We start from the raw sequence: 20,419 nt of genomic DNA on the forward strand, positions 1-20,419 counted from the left end.
ATGGATACAAAGCCCTCCTCCGCCCACCGCTCGCAAATCGGACCACCGCCCATCCAACTACTCCCGCCTACAGGCAGAGGCTTAAGCAGCAACCAATCGCTGTGAAGGAAGTGCAACGCTGGTCGGACCAATCGGAGTCTATGCTACAGGACTGTTTTGAACGTGCTGACTGGGATGTGTTCAGGGTCGCGTCGGACAACAACGCCAGTGAGTACGCGTCCTCAGTCACCGGGTTCATCAAGAAATGCATAGATGACGTTGTTCCTACCAAGTCGGTTCGGATTTATCCCAACCAGAAACCGTGGATAAATGGCGATGTTCGCTGCACTCGACGCGTAACACCGCCTTTGACTCGGGAATATGGCGGAATACAAAGAGCCCGCCGACCTCCGTAAGACCATCGGCTCTGCCAAGCGGGAGTTCAGGAACAAGGTGGAGGAGAAGCTCAAGAGCCATGACGTGAGAGGTGTGTGGAAGGGCTACAGACAATCACGGACTTCAGAGGGAGAACCAGCGGTGAAGAGAACTCCTCTACCTCCCTCCCAGGCGAGCTAAATACATTCTTCGCTCGGTTCGACGTGAACGGCAGCCCGCAAGGCAGCGCGCCGAGGAGACCAGCCTGCTGATCATCTCAGAGGCCGACGTGCGCAGAGCCTTCAAGCGGGTGGACATCCGGAAGGCAGCAGGTCCCGACCACATCCCGGGCGCGCCCTCAGAGCATGTGCAGACCAGTTGGCAGGAGTCTTCGCAGACATCTTCAACCTCTCCTGTCCCAGGCTGTTGTTCCTGAGAGCTTCAAGATGTCCACCATTGTGCCTGTCCCCAAACACCCCAAGGTAACCTGCCTGAATGACTGGAGACCCGTAGCTCTCACCTCGATTGTCAGTAAATGCTTCGAGAGGTTGGTCAAGGACTTCATTTGTTCCATGTTGCCTGCCACGCTGGACCCATGGCAATTTGCATATCGTCAAAACAGATCCACCGACGACGCATTGCCATGGCACTTCACACCGCCCTTTCCCACCTGGAGGAGGAACTGTTGTGTGCGAATGCTGGTTGTGGACTACAGCTCAGCGTTCAACACTATTGTTCCCGCCAAGCTCGACACCAAGCTCAGAGGTCTAGGCCTGCACTCTACCATGTGCAGCTGGATACTGGACTTCCTGTCGGGCCGCCGCCAGGTGGTGAGGATGGGCGGTACCACCTCAGAGCCGCTGACCCTCAACACGGGAGCCCCTCAGGGATGCGTGTTGAGCCCTCTCCTCTACTCCTGTACACGCACGACTGCACAGCCATGCACAGCTCCAACGTCATCATCAAGTTTGCTGACGACACAACAGTGTTGGGGCTGATCACCGACGACGACGAGACAGCCTACAGGGAGGAGGTTGGATCACTGGTACAGTGGTGCCAGGAGAACAGCCTCGTCCTCAACGCCAAGAAGACCAAGGAGCTGATCGTGGACTACAGGAAGCGGAGAGGAGAGCACACCCCATCTCCATAGACGGAGTTGCAGTAGAGAGGGTCAGCAGCTTCAAGTTCCTCGGCGGCACATCTCCGAGGACCTCACATGGACCACGCACACCACTCACGTGGTGAAAAGGGCCCAACAACGCCTGTATTTCCTTAGGCGACTGAGGAAATTCAACATGGCCTGCCGCATCCTCAGAACATTCTACACCAGTACCATCGAGAGTGTTCTGACAGGTTGCATCACCGCCTGGTACGGAACTGCACCGCCCTGGAGCGTAGGGCACTACAGAGGGTGGTGCGGTCGGCACAGTACATCGTTGGAGGTGAGCTTCCCTCCATCCTGGACATATACACCAAGCGGTGCGTGGCCAGGGCCAAACGGATGCTGAAAGACAATAACCACCCGGCCACAAACTGTTCACCCTTCTACCGTCAGGCAGGCGATACCGCAGTATCAAGTGCCGCACAAACAGACTGAGGGACAGCTTCTTCAGTCAGGCCATCAGGCTGCTGAACAAGGACTGAGACCCTCATTAACACTACACACCAGAACATATTCTGTGAATATCTATGGCCATGGTGTATATTTTATTACATTGTTTATATATATATATATTGTATATATATATTGTATGTATATACATATATATATATATAGTCTCAAAAAAGTGTATATTTTATTACATTGTTTTATATATATATATTGTCATGATGTATATTCTATTACACTGTTTTATATATATATTGTTAATACTTTCTTCTTTTTTGTGTGTGGATATTGTATAGTTTATTCTCATTCTTATTCTTTTTTTAGTCTGCTACTGCTGTCGGGTGTTTTGCACATAAGAACTTCACGAACCGATTATACTTGTATAAAAGGGGATGTGACAATAAAAACTTGAAAGTTGAAAGTTGAAAGTTGAAACCTTTGTCCTGCATGAGCAACTCGATAAGATTACAGGTCTGTGAGCATGAGCTTGTGTAACTCAGGGTGTGTGTGTGTGTGTGTGTGTGTGTGTGTGTGTGTGTGTGAGTGTGTCATCATGTTCTCGTGCCAGGGGGAGAGAAATATTTGGATGCAAATAAACCTAGTGCATACAACACACACACACACACACACACACACACACACCTGGAACCGGAAGTGAATCTGTGATCGGGAACTCGGCGTCACATGAAGCCGCCGAGTCAAACCGAGTCGAGAAGTTCTTCTCTTGAACTCGGCCGGTTTAACGAGGACTTATAGATCAAATTAATACGGCCATGATTCATCTGTCAGGTCGGTTCTTTCTGGTTTTAAGGCTCTTAAATGCGTTGAGTTTGTATTGCTTCTTAAAATTTGGGGGCTTCTCTCTGATGGATGTGATCGACAAGGATTTAAATAAAATGTATCAATAAATATTAGAGGAGCAAACTAACACGGTGGCTTTTTTGTATTTAATTTTTAGAGTATGGAGTCCTGCGAGGATATATATATATTTTTTTATTTTTTATTTTTGTGTGTATATATATATATATATTATTTTTGTATATATATAGATATTATTTTTTATGTATATATATATATTTCTATTTTGTTATATATATAATATATATATATATATATAAAAATATCACTAAATTGTTTTGGCCTTAAAATAATGATGAAAAAGAATAAAATAAAATTCCTAAAAACAAATTATACTGTTCACGTTAAAAAGGGAAACAAATTAAAAATCATTGAAATTAAATGTTTTACTATCATCATTTTAAACAGCTGAACATCCTTTTTCTTTCCTTTATTTGACAATTCAGTCCCCAGATTATAATACGTGATACACTCAAACCAAGCCGACCTCCTTCCGTGCACGACCCTGTGTGTGTGTGTGTGTGTGTGTGTGTGTGTGTGTGTGTGTGTGTGTGTGCGTGCGTACCTGTCGTCACAGTAGGTGAACTTCATGTCCATGCTGTGTCTGCTCAGGAAGGTCTTGCTGTCCAGCGGCGTGTCGTTGTTGGACGGGTGGGCGATGGGTTCGCACATCAGGACGGCGCAGGTGAGCGGGGGCTCCGAGAAGCCGCACGGCACGCGCGGCGGCGGGCAGCTGCTGTACACCTGCAGGTGACCGGTGCAGTGCAGCACCTGGGCGGGAAGAGGGGGGGGGGACTCATTTATGACTTATTCATCAAGTCATACTGTACACAGTTTTATACTTGTCTTTTTTGTTGTTAAACAGGTAAGTCTACGTTTATTCTCTCTCTCTCTCTCTTTCTCTCTCTCTCTCACCTTCCAGCTGGCTGACTTGAGGTTGACCGTTCGTCCTCTGTTGGTCACCGTGCATTTCATCCTCATGAAGAAATCTCGCTCGGTGCTCAGGTCTTTGCCTTTTTTACCGAAGCCGCTGCCTGAAACACAAAGGGGAGGGGGGGGGGAGGTAAAACCGACATTATTGCTGCAGTACAGTGAACAGATGTGTTATAGTTTGCCGTAAAATTTCATGAAACGGTTAAAGTCAGATAACTGCCGTTTGAGGTTATATAGATGTATGTTCTTTTATTACAAATTAGGTTATATTGATTTATTCACACACACACACACAGACGTGAAATCGGGCCCGGCTGTTACATCACAAGGTCAAAGTTCAGCAGTCACAGAGCAAAGTGGTGAAGTGTGTCTTTATCTTGAGACGCTTACGCTTCCACAAAAGAAAAGCGATTGAAAATAAACGTATCTGATGATGTGTGTATGTGTGTGTTCTATGTGTGTGTTGATGTGTGGCTGTGTGTGTGTTAAAGGGAGAGGGACTATAAAACATACAGTATTATTCCACGTGTGTGTTTTGTGGCCGCTGCCGATAAGAGTTATAAACAGCAGCTTAGTGAGTGTGTGAGTGTGATAGTGTGTGTGTGTGTGTGTGTGTGTGTGTGTATATAAGTGAGGTAGTTACACTCGGGTTCATTTCCAGTGTCACACAGTTGTTTCAATGTTTCTTGCAACACTTCTAAACCTTCTTAGTTACTTTTCTCCTGCTTTGTATCTTGTGCGCGACTTTACCCTGCGGACCCTGAACGCACCATGTATCTGCTGCAGATAATGCCCCCCACACACACACACACACAAACACACACACCTCCTCTACTGTATCTCTCTTTAAATTCCCTATACGGTCCGTCGTTGCGTTGGTTGAGGACACTTCATGGTAGTACATAACACCATAATGAATTTACTATTTATTTTTGGCCTTACACAATATATACATATGAAGTCTAAATGCATTTAGGACCCTTTAAAAGTTGTAATGTTTCGTAAATAAAGTGGATTCAAGAGAACAGCGTCTGGTTGTTGTTCATCTACTTCTCCCTGCTACTTTCTAGAGTATTATTGTGTGTAACGTCTCGGCGATAAAGAATAAATGAACGAATTATCCCCCAAAAGCAAAATAAATAATTAATAAGTGTCATCAAATAATGGCAAAATGTGTGTAAAACTATCAACAACTGCATTTTACCATTCCAATGATGTGTGTGTGTGTGTGTGTGTGTGCGTGTGTGTGCGTGCGCTGACCAGATGTCTTCAGGCAGAGGTTTTCTCGTATCTCCTCGTGGTCACATGGATGGGTGAAGTCAAAGATGCTGTGACCAGTGAGGTCCACCTGCAAAATAATATATATATTTTTAATGCAAATACATTTTCGTGGCAGAAAAGAAAGAAGAAGAAGAAGAAGATCCGCTCCTAGAGAATACAAAAGTGCAGTGTGTGTATTTTTTGTTTTCTTCTTTTCAAATGTAAACTGATTGACACGGACACGATAAATAAAAACACTTGTTCTTTGATCCCTGTATATCATATTGTGCATTATCATCAATAAAGTATTATATATATTTAAAAAAAGAAGAAAAAAAAGAGTTAAACCTCAGGGTTTCGGCTAGCACACGTTAGCTTGCTAGCACACGTTAGCACGCTAGCACGTTAGCATACTAGCACGTTAGCATGCTAGCACGTTAGCCCGCTAGCACATTAGCGACTGATGATTGGAAAAGTGTGCTTCTGAGTGAAGGTCAGCGCTGCTGCTGCTGCCGTACCTGCGTGAGCCCCATGAATTTGCTGATGTTGTCGGACAGGAATATCATGTCGCCGTCCGATGTCACCATGGTGATGAAGCCCTCCATAGACTTCAGGTACAGACTGTCCATCTGTCCGTCTTCATCACCATCACCATCGTCATCGCCATCACCATCACCCTCACCGCTGCTGCTGCTGCTGCTGCAGCCTGGAGGGAGACATAGAACTCATAAGTGTGTGTGTGTGTGTGTGTGTGTGTACTCATCAAGCTTGCATTGGCTCGGGTCCAAAGCAAACCAGCGGCAGCTTCTTCCTGCGTTTTCAGGCCACTCCTGATCCCCGACAAATTACCCACGCATCCACAAACAGCCCGCCCGCCTTTTCTATTTCTTACGACATAACCTGCACGTTATGGAATCATGCTCCAACGTGCACAGTAAACACACATTTACACACAGGGACTCCAGTGTGTCAACAACAGCGTCAGAAATACACCAGGGCAAAGCTGCCCTAAGAAATATAATGTTGCCTCTGATATCACGAGGAGGCAACAAATGCCCTCATAATTTACTCTAATAATTATAATTTAGGGCTGTGAAACGATTACAATTTTTAATCGGGTTAATCACAGGTTTTTGTGGATTAATCATGATTAATCACATATTACCGATATTCTCGGTATATTTTGTGAGAACATAGAGATTTATGACAAAAGACGGATATATACATTTATACATTCTTCTATACAATGGTGCTGCAACTCAGCAGTTATTTAGCAGTTTTCTTCCATATGGAACATTAATACATCTTCATCCTAAACAGAATGTTTAACCCTCCTGTTACCTTTCGGGTCAATTTGACCCCATTCAATGTTTAATGTCGGTGTTCTTTGGGGTCAATTTGACCCCAGGCTGTTTTTCACTGTGTCAAACATATCAGAAATATCAACTTTTTTATTTATTTAAAGGGCTATTTAGGTAGTCAACAAACAAACATAAAGTACCTCACACTTAAACTTGGGAAACAATATTAATTCTAATAATTTTCTGAAGGTTTTAATTGCTGGGGTCAAATTGACCCCGAGGGTAAAATATGTTAGTAAATGTAAAGGTAACAGGAGGGTTAAACAGAACATGTTTCTCTTGTTTGTCAACCATGAACTCCACCATGATACAATCTAAAGGCCTCTAGTCTTCCTCTAGCAGCTGCTGAGGCAAACTGACTGTGTGGGTTTTCTTCATGAACTGGGCCGTGATGAAAGGGACGGCGGGGACACCGCTGCAAAGCTGAAACCTCACCGGCCCGGACACAGGGACAGATTGACAAGTGACTTTTTTTTGCTCGGTCCCGATGCGCGCGCACGGAGCTCTGTGGCGCGAGACGGAGATCGATAAGTGTTAACGCAACGCGAAGAGACAGAGATGACATGCTGCTGTGGAGATACGATCAACAACAGACGTTTAGTTTTTAAAAAGAACAAAGACGTGCTATAGAGAACATGTCAGGGGGCGGGCCAATCTTTTTAATGTCATGCGATCTACCGACACTACGCCGCGATCGACTGGCAGGTCGCGATCGACGTGTTGAGACCCTGATCTACAGGAAGTAAAAGTCGTAACAAGGTTTCCGTAGGTGAACCTGCGGAAGGATCATTACCGATGAACAGACCGTCTGCATGAGAGCGGACAGAGTTCAGATTGAAGTGGTGGATTGGAAGCTCATTTTGCAAGTGACTTTTTTTCATCCCGACGACCAACAACAGACGGATTGGAAGCTCATTCTGCGCATGCGTTAAATGCGTTAATAAAAAACAACTAGTTAAACCTGTAATTGGATTAACTGAGTTAACGCGTTATTTTTCACAGCACTATTATAATTATGATAATTTAATAGCCTTTTGTTTTTGTTCTTTGTTGTGTGTGTCCTACCTGTTTTGCCTGAACTGTACACAAAAAAAAGAAATACAAATATGTTTTCATTATTAAAAAAAGAAAGAAATAAGTTATAATTGTTAACAGTTGTTTAAAAAAATTTAACAATAAATAACCACAAAGAAATAAGAATAACATTGAACATGATTTATGTTTTCTGTTTATATCTGCTGCCTAATAGTCTTATTATTGCCATTTTTATGACAATTGCTCATATACTGTAAGCCTAAATAAGTATATTTATTATTTTTTAACAAAGGTTAAATATTATTTTTCACAAGTTTGAAAAAGTGCCCCCAATTTCTTTTTAAATGCTCCTGGATTTCAGTCACTGGGGGAAAGATTTGCCCCCTAAAAAAGATGTACATTACATACCCTGGTCAACAATGTCTCGGAATTAATACGAACTAGGGGAGTGTGTGTGTGTGTGTGTGTGTGTGTGTGTGTGTGTGCGCGTGAACAAGTAGCCAATGGGGGCGGAGGTGCTTGCGATTCCTCCAGTGTGCTTCCCTGAGATAAGAGAGACCCGTTCTCAAGGCTCCCGGCGAGGCCTGGGGCTCGAGTTTGGAGCCGGGCCCAGATAGCCCAGATAGGGGGGGGGGGGGGGTCTCTCTGGGGGGACCGGGTCCAAAGACCGGCGGCACCCTTTGGCCTAAATACTTCGCTGTGATTACCAGTCGTTTTGGACCGAGTTGCACTTTTTCTTCTCTCTGTTGTTCTTTGGTTGCATAACCGCCCTTGTTTCACCACACACAAAAAAGGCTGCAGAGAGGGAGAGAGAGAGAGAGAGAGAGAGAGAGAGAGAGAGAGAGAAGAAAAAAGTAAGGAAAAAAAAGAAGAGTGTCCGATCGGGACGGCTGCTGTCCAGATAATCACTTCCTCTGTATTATTTTTGACATTTTGTTCTGCGGCGCTGGACAGAGCGAAGTGACGGGACAGCGGGGTCATGTGACCCGGAGAGATCCCTGATTCATGGGGGGATTCTTCTCCTTTTTCTTCCCCTTTAAGTCTGTTTTTTTTCCTCCAGATTTCATGACAAACTTTTTTGTCAGATTTCATGTTTTCTATCTTGAAATAATTTTTTTTCACGATTTCAATATCGAGCCCCTGAATCTTGATGGAAAGCAGAGAAACAACCAGAGCAGTGTTTCCCACAGAGCGCACACGCGTGTGTTTTTCTCGGTGCACGTTCACGCGTGTGTGTGTGTTGGCGCCGAGGCGAGCCGGTGTTATGGCTGGCGGGTCGATGCCGGCTGAACGGTGGGCGGAGCTCCGTGTTTCCTCTCTGATCTCGCCTTCCATCGCGGAGCAATCAGACGGGCTGATAAGGCTCTATCTGCTGCTGCATCCTCCTCCTCCTCCTCTTCCTCCTCTCCTCTCCTCCTCGATCCTCTCTTCCTCTTCCTCCTCGATCCTCTCCTCCTCTTCATGCTTTCCTCCTCGATCGTCTTTTCCTCTCTCCTCCTCTTCATGCTTTCCTCCTCGATCGTCTTTTCCTCTCTCCTCCTCCTCTGCTCCTCCTATCTTCTCCTCTACTCCTCTCTCCTTTCCTCTTCCTCCTCTCTCCTCCTCCTCTTCTCCTCAATCCTCCTCTCCTCTTTCTCTCCTTTCCTCCTCTCTCCTCCTCCTCGACACAATAAACTTTAATTCTTCTCACGTTTGTGATTTATTTTTACCGCCATTCTGATTTCTTCTTCTTTTTTTTGGGCCCGAACCGATTTTATTTCGTCAACTGTTTATAACTGTGACGCACTTTGAGCACTTTGAAAGCTACTGAAAGATTTAAATGAAGATTGATTGATTCCTGACACACGACAGATCAAAAGCAACAGGAAGTGGCGGTCGGACGCATCAGTTTCCACAACCAACGCTGCACGGCGGTTTACAGAAAGCCAATAACCGGTCAGAGGTTACGCAAGATGATAAAAATAGCACAAATAAAACGGCAGTTGGCCATGGAGAGAATTACAGAGACGGTGAAGCTCTCATTTTAATTAAATGACTTTCCTGTTGCACCGGCAGCTTGTTAATACAAAGGCTTGTTCAATTGTTTATTATCGTTTAATGTCACAGACGCTGGTTTAAAATCACATGTCACTGTCAGACAAGAGGACAAAACAGACAACGTAAGAGACTAATATTTATATATATATAGACATATGTATATATATATATATATATATATATATATATATATGTATATACACATTTAAATGCACAAGACTGAAGTGTTTGTGTGTGCTGTGTTTATATATATATACATACATATATACATATAGTTACATATATATATATATATATACACACATATAGGTATACATAGATTTACATGTACATGTTTCCATACATATTTAAATATATATTCACACATATATATTTACATATATACGAATACATATATTTACATGAACATATATTTCAATGTATATATTTACATATATACGTATACATATAGTTACATACATATATATACACACATATATATTTTTGTATCCATATATATATATACAGGACTGTCTCAGAAAATTAGAATATTGTGATGAAGTTCTTTATTTTCTGTAATGCAATTAAAAAAACAAAAATGTCATGCATTCTGGATTCATTACAAATCAACTGAAATATTGCAAGCCTTTTATTCTGATTTATTGCTGATTATGGCTTACAGCTTAAGAAAACTCAAATATCCTATCTCTAAATATTAGAATATCATGAAAAAGTATACTAGTAGGGTATTAAACAAATCACTTGAATCGTCTAATTAACTCGAAACACCTGCAAGGGTTTCCTGAGCCTTGACAAACACTCAGCTGTTATAAATCTTTTTTTTTTACTTGGTCTGAGGAAATATTAAAAATTTATGAGATAGGATTTTAGAGTTTTCTTAAGCTGTAAGCCATAATCAGCAATATTAAAAAAATAAAAGGCTTGCAATATTTCAGTTGATTTGTAATGAATCCAGAATGCATGACATTTTTGTTTTTTTAAATTGCATTACAGAAAATAAAGAACTTTATCACAATATTCTAATTTTCTGAGACAGTCCTGTATATATCTACAAACCACAGACTCAGAGATTGACTCCACATGATAAAAAAAAGCCTTAATAAATTTAACGGTCATTGCCAGGCAGATTGATTGAAGCCGGTTTAACTCGATGCCGATGACATCATGTCACGATGACATCACCACGTTTGACTGAGTGAGTCTCGACTCGCTCAGAAGAGGCTGAAGGGCCTGGAGGGTCACTTCACCGACTCCTCTCCCAGATAAACACAACGCGAAAAACTGTTTCACACTCTGGAGGAAAGAAAACACAAACAGTTTGTGTTCAGTCGCTTAATTCTTCTTCTTTTTTTGACGTTCTCTGATCTCGTTTTTTTTCTTCTTCGAGACGGCGACGCGGCGGAAGAATTCCAGAACAATACGTTTCTTTATCGAGCTTCCTCAGCCTCCGATTTTAAATTAGACGAGAGGAAGGAGTGCAGAGAAAAAAATAGAACTTCCTACTTTACTGAACTGTACAAAAATACACAGGACTGAAACGTGTGTGTGTGCGTGCGTGTGTGTGTGTGTGTGTGCAGCGTCCCGTACCTGTGGCGAGCACCTTGCGCGTGCGCAGGAAGCTGATGGCCAGCCTCATGATGGAGGCCTTGTCCAGGTGGGCGGTGACGCTGTGCGGCAGCGGCAGCTGGTGGGCGAGCTCGTAGAACACGTCCGTCTCTTTGCTGCGTCGGGAGCGAGCCGCGTCGCGAGACTTCTCCTTACGTCTCTCGGAGCTGCTCCTGCGCGGGAAAACACTAATTATAATTCTTCGGTTTGTATCGTGACGCTGAAAAAAGAAAAAAAACAGCTGGTTCGTTGACGATTTAAAACATTTTTTTTCTTTTTTATTCCTTACATTTTGACGACTAAAAATGAACTTCTCTGCAAAAGCAATCGCAAAAAAAGCACCTCGTTACTTCCCGTGTTTACCAGAGTAAAGTTTATTCAGTTAAACTTCAGAATAAACACAATAAAGCGGCACGTTGGCACCGCATTGGACGGATTCTTATGTCTCCTCTGTGTCTTCTCTGTCTTAATTGTTTAATTCCCTGCACCTGCCCTCAGCCACTCTTGTCTCGTTAGTGTCTGATGTCGTACACCTGTGTTTCCCCCCCTATATATTGTGTCAGTCTTTCCCTTGTCTGCTGTCGGATTGTTGTCTATAGTTCCGTGTCCTTTTCCCGTCGTCCTGTCCGTGTTCCTGGTTCTTCCTGTTTGACCCTGCCTGCCCTGAACCTGGATTCTCTGCCTGCCCCTTTTGGACCTTGTTTTTTTGTAAACTGTTTTGCCTCATTAAAGAGTGCTTTTTTGTTGTTATCCATATTGTGTCCAGCATGTCTCTCTGCGCCTGAGCCTCGCCCCGTCACTAGAACCTGACAGATTATTATTATTATGGGCTGCCGCGTCCCTCACTTCCTGTCTGAAGACGCCCATCAATAGAGACCGTTACGCACCTTATTCCACAGCAACTATTAAAAAGAAAACAAGAATAAATAAAGATGAAAATGTCCTCAAATAGATTTTTTTTAGCTCTAATAATATTAGGTATAAGTGTGTGTTAAATGATAAGTCACAGTGTGGTGAACTCTATATGTGTTTCACTGCTTTGGGAATCAACTCCTTTGGCTCTGATACTTTTTATTCAGCAGTTTTCAACCCAAAAACATCAATATTTAAACCCTGTAATTTGAACTCCGTAGACACGTGATGTCACGCGTCTGCCACCAATGCAGCGACGTCGGGGACGGTCGAGGACCAAAATAAACTAAATGCACGTTGCAGTATATATATATTTGTTATTTTGACAGAGAAAAGTTTTTGATTGCTAAAAATGTAGGAGACTTTTCTTTTTTCATTTCCAAAATATGCCTCGGAGACGCTGTGTGGGAGAGAGAGAGAGAAAAGGGAGAGAGAGAGACAGAGAGAGACAGAGAGAGAAAAGGGAGAGAGAGAGCGCTCTAAACTGTAGCAGATGCTTGGTTTCCGAATTTTTTTTACTGGAGGTCATGTTTTAAAAAAACCTGAAAGGGACAGAGCACCTGAACACATCATCTTGAGCTCACCTTTATAATCATGGTAAAAACAAAAAACTTTTAAAAACCCAGCTGATACGTGCTCTACTTTAGTCACCGTGAGCCTCATTAACTGCTGTGAACAGGTGTGAGGAGGACCTGTGCGAGACGTTCTGATATTCTCTCATTAAATGGGCCAACTTTAAAAATAATAAAACATTTTAAAGAATCAAATGGAGAAAAACAAATATCTCACGTGATAAATGGGCGGCGAGGTCTGAGTCGACCTCGTTTACTGTAATCTGTGAAGAACACAGTCCTCATACAACTGTACATGCATCAAATCCAGCTGGAAAACTATTCCCTCAAATAATAATAATAATAACAAAAACATGAGGAGTAACAACAACAACAACATTTGCTTATCACGTCAACAACATCGGCGTCGGTGGGTTCGGGGCGTTGGAGGTCACAGTCGTCGCCCCCCGGCGAAAACATGCAGAACGCACATTAAGGAGGAGATTAGAATTAACAGGAGAGGCAGAGCGGCGTTATCTTATCTCATCCAGGGGAGGTTTAAACTCGTTAACCACCAGATGCCCGCCGCTACCAGCGCTCCTCGAGTGTGTGTGTGTGTGTGTGTGTGTGTGTGGAGTGCCACTCTTTGATTGTCTGGGACCATTGTTGCTGCAGTCTTTCAGGATCTGAGACAATGGGAGTCACGGTGCTTCACGAGGCCGCCGAGGCTTCTGATTCTGATGCACTCGCTGATCCCTGACACACACACACACACACACACACACACCAGAGTTCAGGGGTAAACGAGTGCACCCTGCACGGAAGTACAGTACCGTTTCCATCTTCACTCTTTTGCTTTTCCTTCCTTCCGGACGTCATTCCTTCCTTTCCTTCCTTCCTCATAATAATAGAAAAAGCAAAGCCACATTTTGTGAGCATTAACATCTATTTATATATATTTTGAAGAAAAAAAATTATATTTCCAAAGGATGTATGAAAGTATAACAATAGAAGGCCCCGAAGCCAAGGGAACGGTTTCGGGAGGGGAAGAGTTGGATGGGTGCATTCCCACATTGTCCCCGGCTTTAAAAAATAAATGAGTTATTTACAAAAAAATATTACATGTGCTTTTACTCTGAAAAGGTCAAAAAGGACCGAAGTTTGAGGCCGACTCAAAATAAATAAATAAAAGACTTTTAACTTGTTAATCGAACAAAATAAGCAATTTCAAAACCCTGCTTCTGTTTTACATTTTTTATGTAAAGAAATGATGAATAAATTAATCTAAATGGACGAATAAGATGGTGGATAGTTAAATTGATTACGACTGGGAACCTAGAACCAGCTGGACTCATGTGACCCGTCAAGAACCAGAATCCACTTCCAGCTCTGCTCCAGCCCTGTAATAATAATAATAATAATAATAATAATAATAATAATAATAATAGTAAGAATAATAGTAATAATAATAATAATTGTAATAATTAAAAGAAAAATAGTAATAATAATAATCGTAATAATAATAATAATAGTAATAATAATTGTAATAATAATAATAATTGTAATAATAGTAATAATATTAATATTAATAATAATAATAACAATGCATTACATTTTTATAGCGCTTTTTATAGCGCTTTCCAAAGACGCTTGAGAGAGCCTCTGATGATGGGGGGGGGGGGGGGGGGGTGTTTGTTGTTTGTGGGACCGCCATCCAGGGTTCAACACAGTCCACCACCTACGGCACCGGTTTAGACCGGTCTTTGTTTAGCCCCCCCCCCCCCCCAGTCCTTGACGTTCCGACAGAAAGGTGCCGTGTAAATAAATAAATAAACTTTATTCCCACATTCTGCAGCCTGATGTGAATCGGGCTCAAGCAGCTCGCTCCTCCCAGTGTGAGTCTGACTTCGGTGTTTTTAAGATCCCTTTTGGTCTTCTCCAGCCAACAGGCGAGTCGGGTGGGAGTCTGACGACGCGCTGAAGGATCAGGTGGTTGTTATCGCTCTGATCAGCTTTCTGCTGTTTTTAATGTTCCAGTCGTTCATAATGAGTGGACTCTTTATCTTATTCACATGGACAATATTTTTTCTTTTTAAGAATATTAGGTTTGAATAGAAGGAGAATGGCGAGAGAAAAGAAATGTCGTAATATATTAGGGTTATGGGAGTGTAATGTTTTAATATTGGGAAACAATCAATACCAAGAGGATATAGCAAACATTATTTAGAGAATGAAAGCGAAGTATAAATAGCGATAAAATAACATATTTATGTCAAAAAATAATCATGAACTTGTAACCGTGCATCTCCAAAAAGCTTATTTATATTAAGCATTTTGGATGTTCTTTTGATGGCAATGAAGAAAGAAACACACACACACACACACACACACACACACACACGTGAGTTCAGAAATGTCACCAGAGTATTGTAACGTTCCCTTTCTGCACGACGTCTGCCTTTAAAAAAAAGAGATATTTAAAAATATATATTATACAAAACATTATATAATGATATTATGGGTTATTACAACCCAAAGCCTTGATTTGGCCAACATATTTTCGACGGACTTTTTTAGAAAACTGCAGAATCTCAATAGTGGCCACACACACACACGCATGCACATGCACATGCACATGCACGCACACACACACACACTCACTCACTCACTCACTCCTGGATTCTCTCTGGGCCGTTGAGCTCCATCTTTGGCTACATGAAGGTAAACAAACAAACAAAAGCCAGAGTCCAAACAAACCACAACACCGGAGTTTCTGTCCAACCTCACGGAGCACGTAACCAAAAACACTCGGAAAAAACAAACAATATTGTAACTTAAAATAGACCCCCCCCCCCCACACACAAACACATCCCCCCCCCCCCCCAAAGAAAGTCTACAAACACATCAACCACTTCAGGTCACGACCTCTCGGGTTTCAGCCCTCGCCAGAAGACGAAAAAGAAGAAACAAAGCGATGCAGAGGATTAGATAACGTTCTCCGGTTCCGCTCTCCGGTTCCGCTCTCCGGGTTCCCCGGTGCGATAATAGCAGCCCGAGCCCGGGCGATGTGTTCACGATGTTCCTGACAGGGTGGCGGTGTTTACGCTTGTTCTGCTACTTTAGACTGAAAGACTTTGTGATCAATTTTCTGTAAACACGCCACCGGCTTCTAACAGAATAAAGACATTTCCCCTCTAATCGTTCTCATGTCGTCTCACTCAACAAACTTCATTTCCTGTAAAATGTGTATCATCATTGGTCGTATAAGGTGGGGCACTTACGATTGTAACATATTCATCAATGAACCTTCTTCTCACTTGATTAGGCTGTAAAACGTCCCCTCTCGAGACACAGCCTGTGATTCTCACATCAGCCACCGGGGGCATTTTTATATTCAAGTACTTCAGCTTTTGATCATTTCAGTAAAAGTTTCTGTACTTTTCCTTAAAAAAGGTGCTAAATTGGGAGATTGGGATCATTCCTGTTGGCCCTCCACGTGGTGACGTCTATTCTCTCCATCTCGCATCTTTATCCGCTGCTGTAAAAATATTGAATATTAATATTATTAATATCGCATCCAGCTTCTTGTTAATACAGAACTTTGACTGTTTCTTTTAAATCAAGTGAAGGACAGACGGAGAGAGAGAGAGAGAGAGAGAGAGAGAGAGGGAGAGGGAGAGAGAGGGAGGGAGAGAGGGAGAGAGAGAGAAGAAAATACATACCTGGCGTTCTCAAACCTCCGTGCTAGAAGTAGCTCTAAACCACACACACACACACACACACACTGAGCTGCCAAGTCCGACACACGCAACGTACACACACACACGTGCACAGAACCCCCCACACACACACACCAACCCCCACCACATTGACCATTTGATTGTTGTGATAACAAGCCGAGAGCTGCTTATAGGAAACAGATCCTGTAACCAGAGCAGGTGTCAGGCGCTGTGTGCCGTGCACGTGCGAGTGCACATGCATGTGCACATGCACGTGCACGTGGCAGCACAGGTACGGTGAGTTCTGTAAATGTCCTGGTCGCCTCCTTGTCGTCTCCATCTCTCTCTCCGCTGAGCAGATTCACAGATTCTCAGATTCCACCGACTGGAGGCTGAAGGTTTGACGTCAGTCGTCGTTTCTGGAGATCCGTATCGGAGCTTTTGGGGTTTTTGATGTTTTTTGGCCTCCGGGATTTAAAAAAACTTAAAAGGTGGCGAAAAATTTCCTCTTCCAAACTTTCCTATTCTTTTCATTTGAGAAACAACTTGGAAAACTAAATTCTTCAGAGAAAAATAACTTTAATGCGAGATTCTAAAATGAATATAGAAAGAACCGTAAATATATACATTTATACATTGAGATCGACTTCGATGACATCATGAGTCCATCGCCATGGCAACGACAAGCGAGAGCATCACTCTGTTTGGTTTCCACTGCGTCGTGAAGGTGAAGAGGTTTCTTCTTCTACTTTTGTTGGTTCTATTTACCAAGTGTGTTGAGCTACACCGTACACACAGACACACACAGACAGACAGACACACACACACACACAGACAGACACACACACACAGACAGACCCATATGCACACACAGACACACACACACAGACACGCACACACAGACAGACCCAGATGCACACACAGACACACACAGACAGACAGACACACACACACAGACAGACACACACATACACACACAGACACACACACACACACAGACAGACACACACACACACAGACACACACACACACACACAGACACACACACACACAGACACACACAGACCCATATGCACACAGACACACACACATACCCACACAGACAGACACAGACACACACAACACACACACATAGACACACACACACACACACACAGACAGACACATACACACACAGACACACAACAACACACACACATAGACACACAGACATAGACAGACAGACACACACACACACACACAGACACACACAACACACACACAGACAGACACATACACACACAGACACACAACAACACACACACATAGACACACACACAGACACACACATACGCACGCACACACATACACACAGACGCACACACACAGACAGACACACACACGCACACATACGCACACACACACATACATACAGACAGATACACACAGACGGACACACAAAGACACACACACACACCTTTACTTGCTTACAGTGGGTCTTCCTGTAGTTGTGGAGCCTGGCCGAACACAAACACAGAGCAACAATACAGTCCTGCTAATCTGTGATCCTAAGGAACATGGAGTTCTAGAAACACAGCCAAACACACACACACACACACACACACACACACACACACACACGGCCGAACAAACAGTTCTCCCAGACATGGGCCCCGACTTCGGGTCAAACGGGGAAAGAACGATGGAGGAGATTGCTGATGGATCTGATAGTCCATGAAAGAGAGGCACACACACCACACCACACGCACACCACACCACACCACACCACACACACACACACACACACTAGTATTCTGGCACAAACAAACAAATCCACCCACGCCACGCTGATGGTCGGGATACGGGATAGACTGGCTGATTGAAAGAACCATGGACACACACACACACAAACAGACACACACACACACACACACACCAGGTGGCTTAAGTGAGGTCAGCTGACTAGACTGAGACCCTCCATCAGAATATTAAAGAAGCTGCATGAGATTTAAACTTGTCAAAAGTTAAACTTAATGAATAAAATAAAATTAATTGCCTAAATATTTTATAATCAAATTATTATAAATACATAACATATATATAGTATATATATTATATATTATATTATATATTTAATAAATATATATGTATATAATATATTTAATTATATATTTAATAAATATATATACAGTTTATATGCTGTATATTTAAAATATATATATAAATATATGTTTAAGAAATATATATTTATACAGTACGTACATATATATATATATATTTTTATGATCCAACATTTATATTAAAATGAGTTTTACATGTTCATTCATGTTCATCCCATTTAGTCAAATAAAAGAAATTAAAAAAGTGTAAAGGATCTGAGTGGACTAAATAAAGTGTTAGTTTCTATATTCACAGGTAGAACGGAGGTGAGAGGAGGAGGAGTCAGCAGGGGGCAGATAAAGGAAGCTTCTAGTGGGTTGATGTTCTTGAATGTTCCATATGGGCATGTTTTTGGTTTATTACCCGGTTACATAACATACTTTGGTTATATTGCCCAAAAGAATACCCAGTTTCAACGAGATGATCTGAAGCTGTACTTCATCAGTTTTCCATGTCATACAAAGTGGAATGACTCTTTTTTACCATGAAATCTGTAGAAAAGGATTACAGAGACTTAAAGAGAAAGGAATGTGAGTCTGTTTTTTCCCACGTTGTCACCGACGCTTCACACACTGCATCACAGGGGCCGTCGGAAGCCTAAAGGACCGACGTTTTGAGATGAAAAGGGAAGAAACGATACGTTACTTAATTCAAAAAATTAAAGGAAATATGGAGTAAACAAGAGAAGTTGACGTTGAATGTTTATTTTTGACCAACTGCATCTTGGGAGATTATTTAAAGTGTTCGTAACGTGTTTTTTCGGGCAGCAAAAAGCCTCAAAAACAAGCCGTTTTTACGAAAGTCAATAAAAATAACTTTAATAAAAGAGATTGTTATAAAATGCTTAAGATTAGGACGAAGAAGAACACTTTTAAGTCTTTCATGAACAATTACAGTGATACGTGACATATTTAACGCATATTTAAAGGGAACTACAAGTATAGTTTGTATTTTATTTATTTTTTTACCATTAGTGCTATGGAGTGATATTTTTACCAGTGGGTCCTCTTGTTTTTATTTATTTTTGAATATCGTGCATGAGCAGGAAAACACGAGTGCTGCGTGAAAACCACATTATGAACACTTTAGAAACAAATCTCCCAAGATGCAGTTCGTCAAAAAGGAAATCTACATATTTTTTAGGGGGAGAATTTTTCCCCCAGTGACTGAAATCCAGGAGCATTTAAAAATTATTTCGGAGCACTTTTTTAAATTTGTGATATAACATTTAACCTTTGTTCAAAAATAATAAACTATACTTATTTAGGTTTACAGTATATGAGCAATTGTCATTAAAATGGCAATAATAAGACTATTAGGCAGTAATAAGACTATTAGGCCGTAGTCTACAGATTCAAAATGTTTTCTTAGATTTTTTTAATACAAAACAAACAGAAAACATAAGTCATATTCAATGTTATTCTTATTTTTTCGTCGTTATTTATTGTTATTAAAAAAATGTAAACAACTATTAACAATTATAACTTATTTCTTCCTTTTTTTATAATTTCAAATAATATTTAGAGATTTTTTTTGTACAGATAGGACACACACAACAAAGAACAAAAACAAAAGGCTATTAAATTATCAGAATTATCAGAGGAAATGATGTGGTCATTTTTTGCCTCTCCTCGTGATATCAGGGGCAACATTATATTTCATAGGGGCAGCTTTGCCCTTTGCCCTTTGCCCTGGGGCGTTTCTGACGCCGACTCGGGAAGTGGATCGAGACTCGAGCTCGACTCTCGTGGTCGACCCCCGAAGGAGTCTCTCTCTCCGAGGGACCTGGAGCTCCGCCAGGTGACAGCGGCGGTTCAAGGAGGTCTACGGCCGGCCTGGAAGGAAGAGGAAGAAGGGGAGCTGCCGGACAGGAAATAGGAAACGGCAAGGAGACAGAGTTCTGACAGAGGGGAGGGAGGAGGACGTGTAGGCCCAAGCGTGGACTCCGATGATCACGGGGGCCTCAGGTTGACCACCAATGGGGTTTAATATCATACAGTTGGATTTTTGCTGTCGAGGGTGCATGAAGAACCACTTCTCACTTTT

At 42.3% G+C, this 20,419-nt stretch overlaps 1 protein-coding gene across 2 annotated transcripts in view; it reads right to left on the reverse strand.

Moving 5' to 3' along the window:
- The window catches only part of epas1b (endothelial PAS domain protein 1b), a 44,775-nt gene that overhangs the window by 16,413 nt on the left and 7,943 nt on the right, over window positions 1–20,419 (reverse strand). The window contains exons 2-6 of one of the 2 annotated variants that reach the window (XM_056434993.1): window positions 11,035–11,240; window positions 5,533–5,720; window positions 5,015–5,102; window positions 3,737–3,855; window positions 3,387–3,592 (exon numbers count right to left, since the gene is read on the reverse strand). In XM_056434993.1, coding sequence (XP_056290968.1) covers window positions 3,387–3,592; window positions 3,737–3,855; window positions 5,015–5,102; window positions 5,533–5,720; window positions 11,035–11,240 — 807 coding nt within the window. The remainder of the gene's footprint in view (window positions 1–3,386; window positions 3,593–3,736; window positions 3,856–5,014; window positions 5,103–5,532; window positions 5,721–11,034; window positions 11,241–20,419) is intronic. The other variant, XM_056434994.1, reaches the window with a different exon arrangement.

The sequence above is a fragment of the Pseudoliparis swirei genome, chromosome 17, assembly GCF_029220125.1.
Source record: "Pseudoliparis swirei isolate HS2019 ecotype Mariana Trench chromosome 17, NWPU_hadal_v1, whole genome shotgun sequence".
Taxonomy (NCBI): domain Eukaryota; kingdom Metazoa; phylum Chordata; class Actinopteri; order Perciformes; family Liparidae; genus Pseudoliparis; species Pseudoliparis swirei.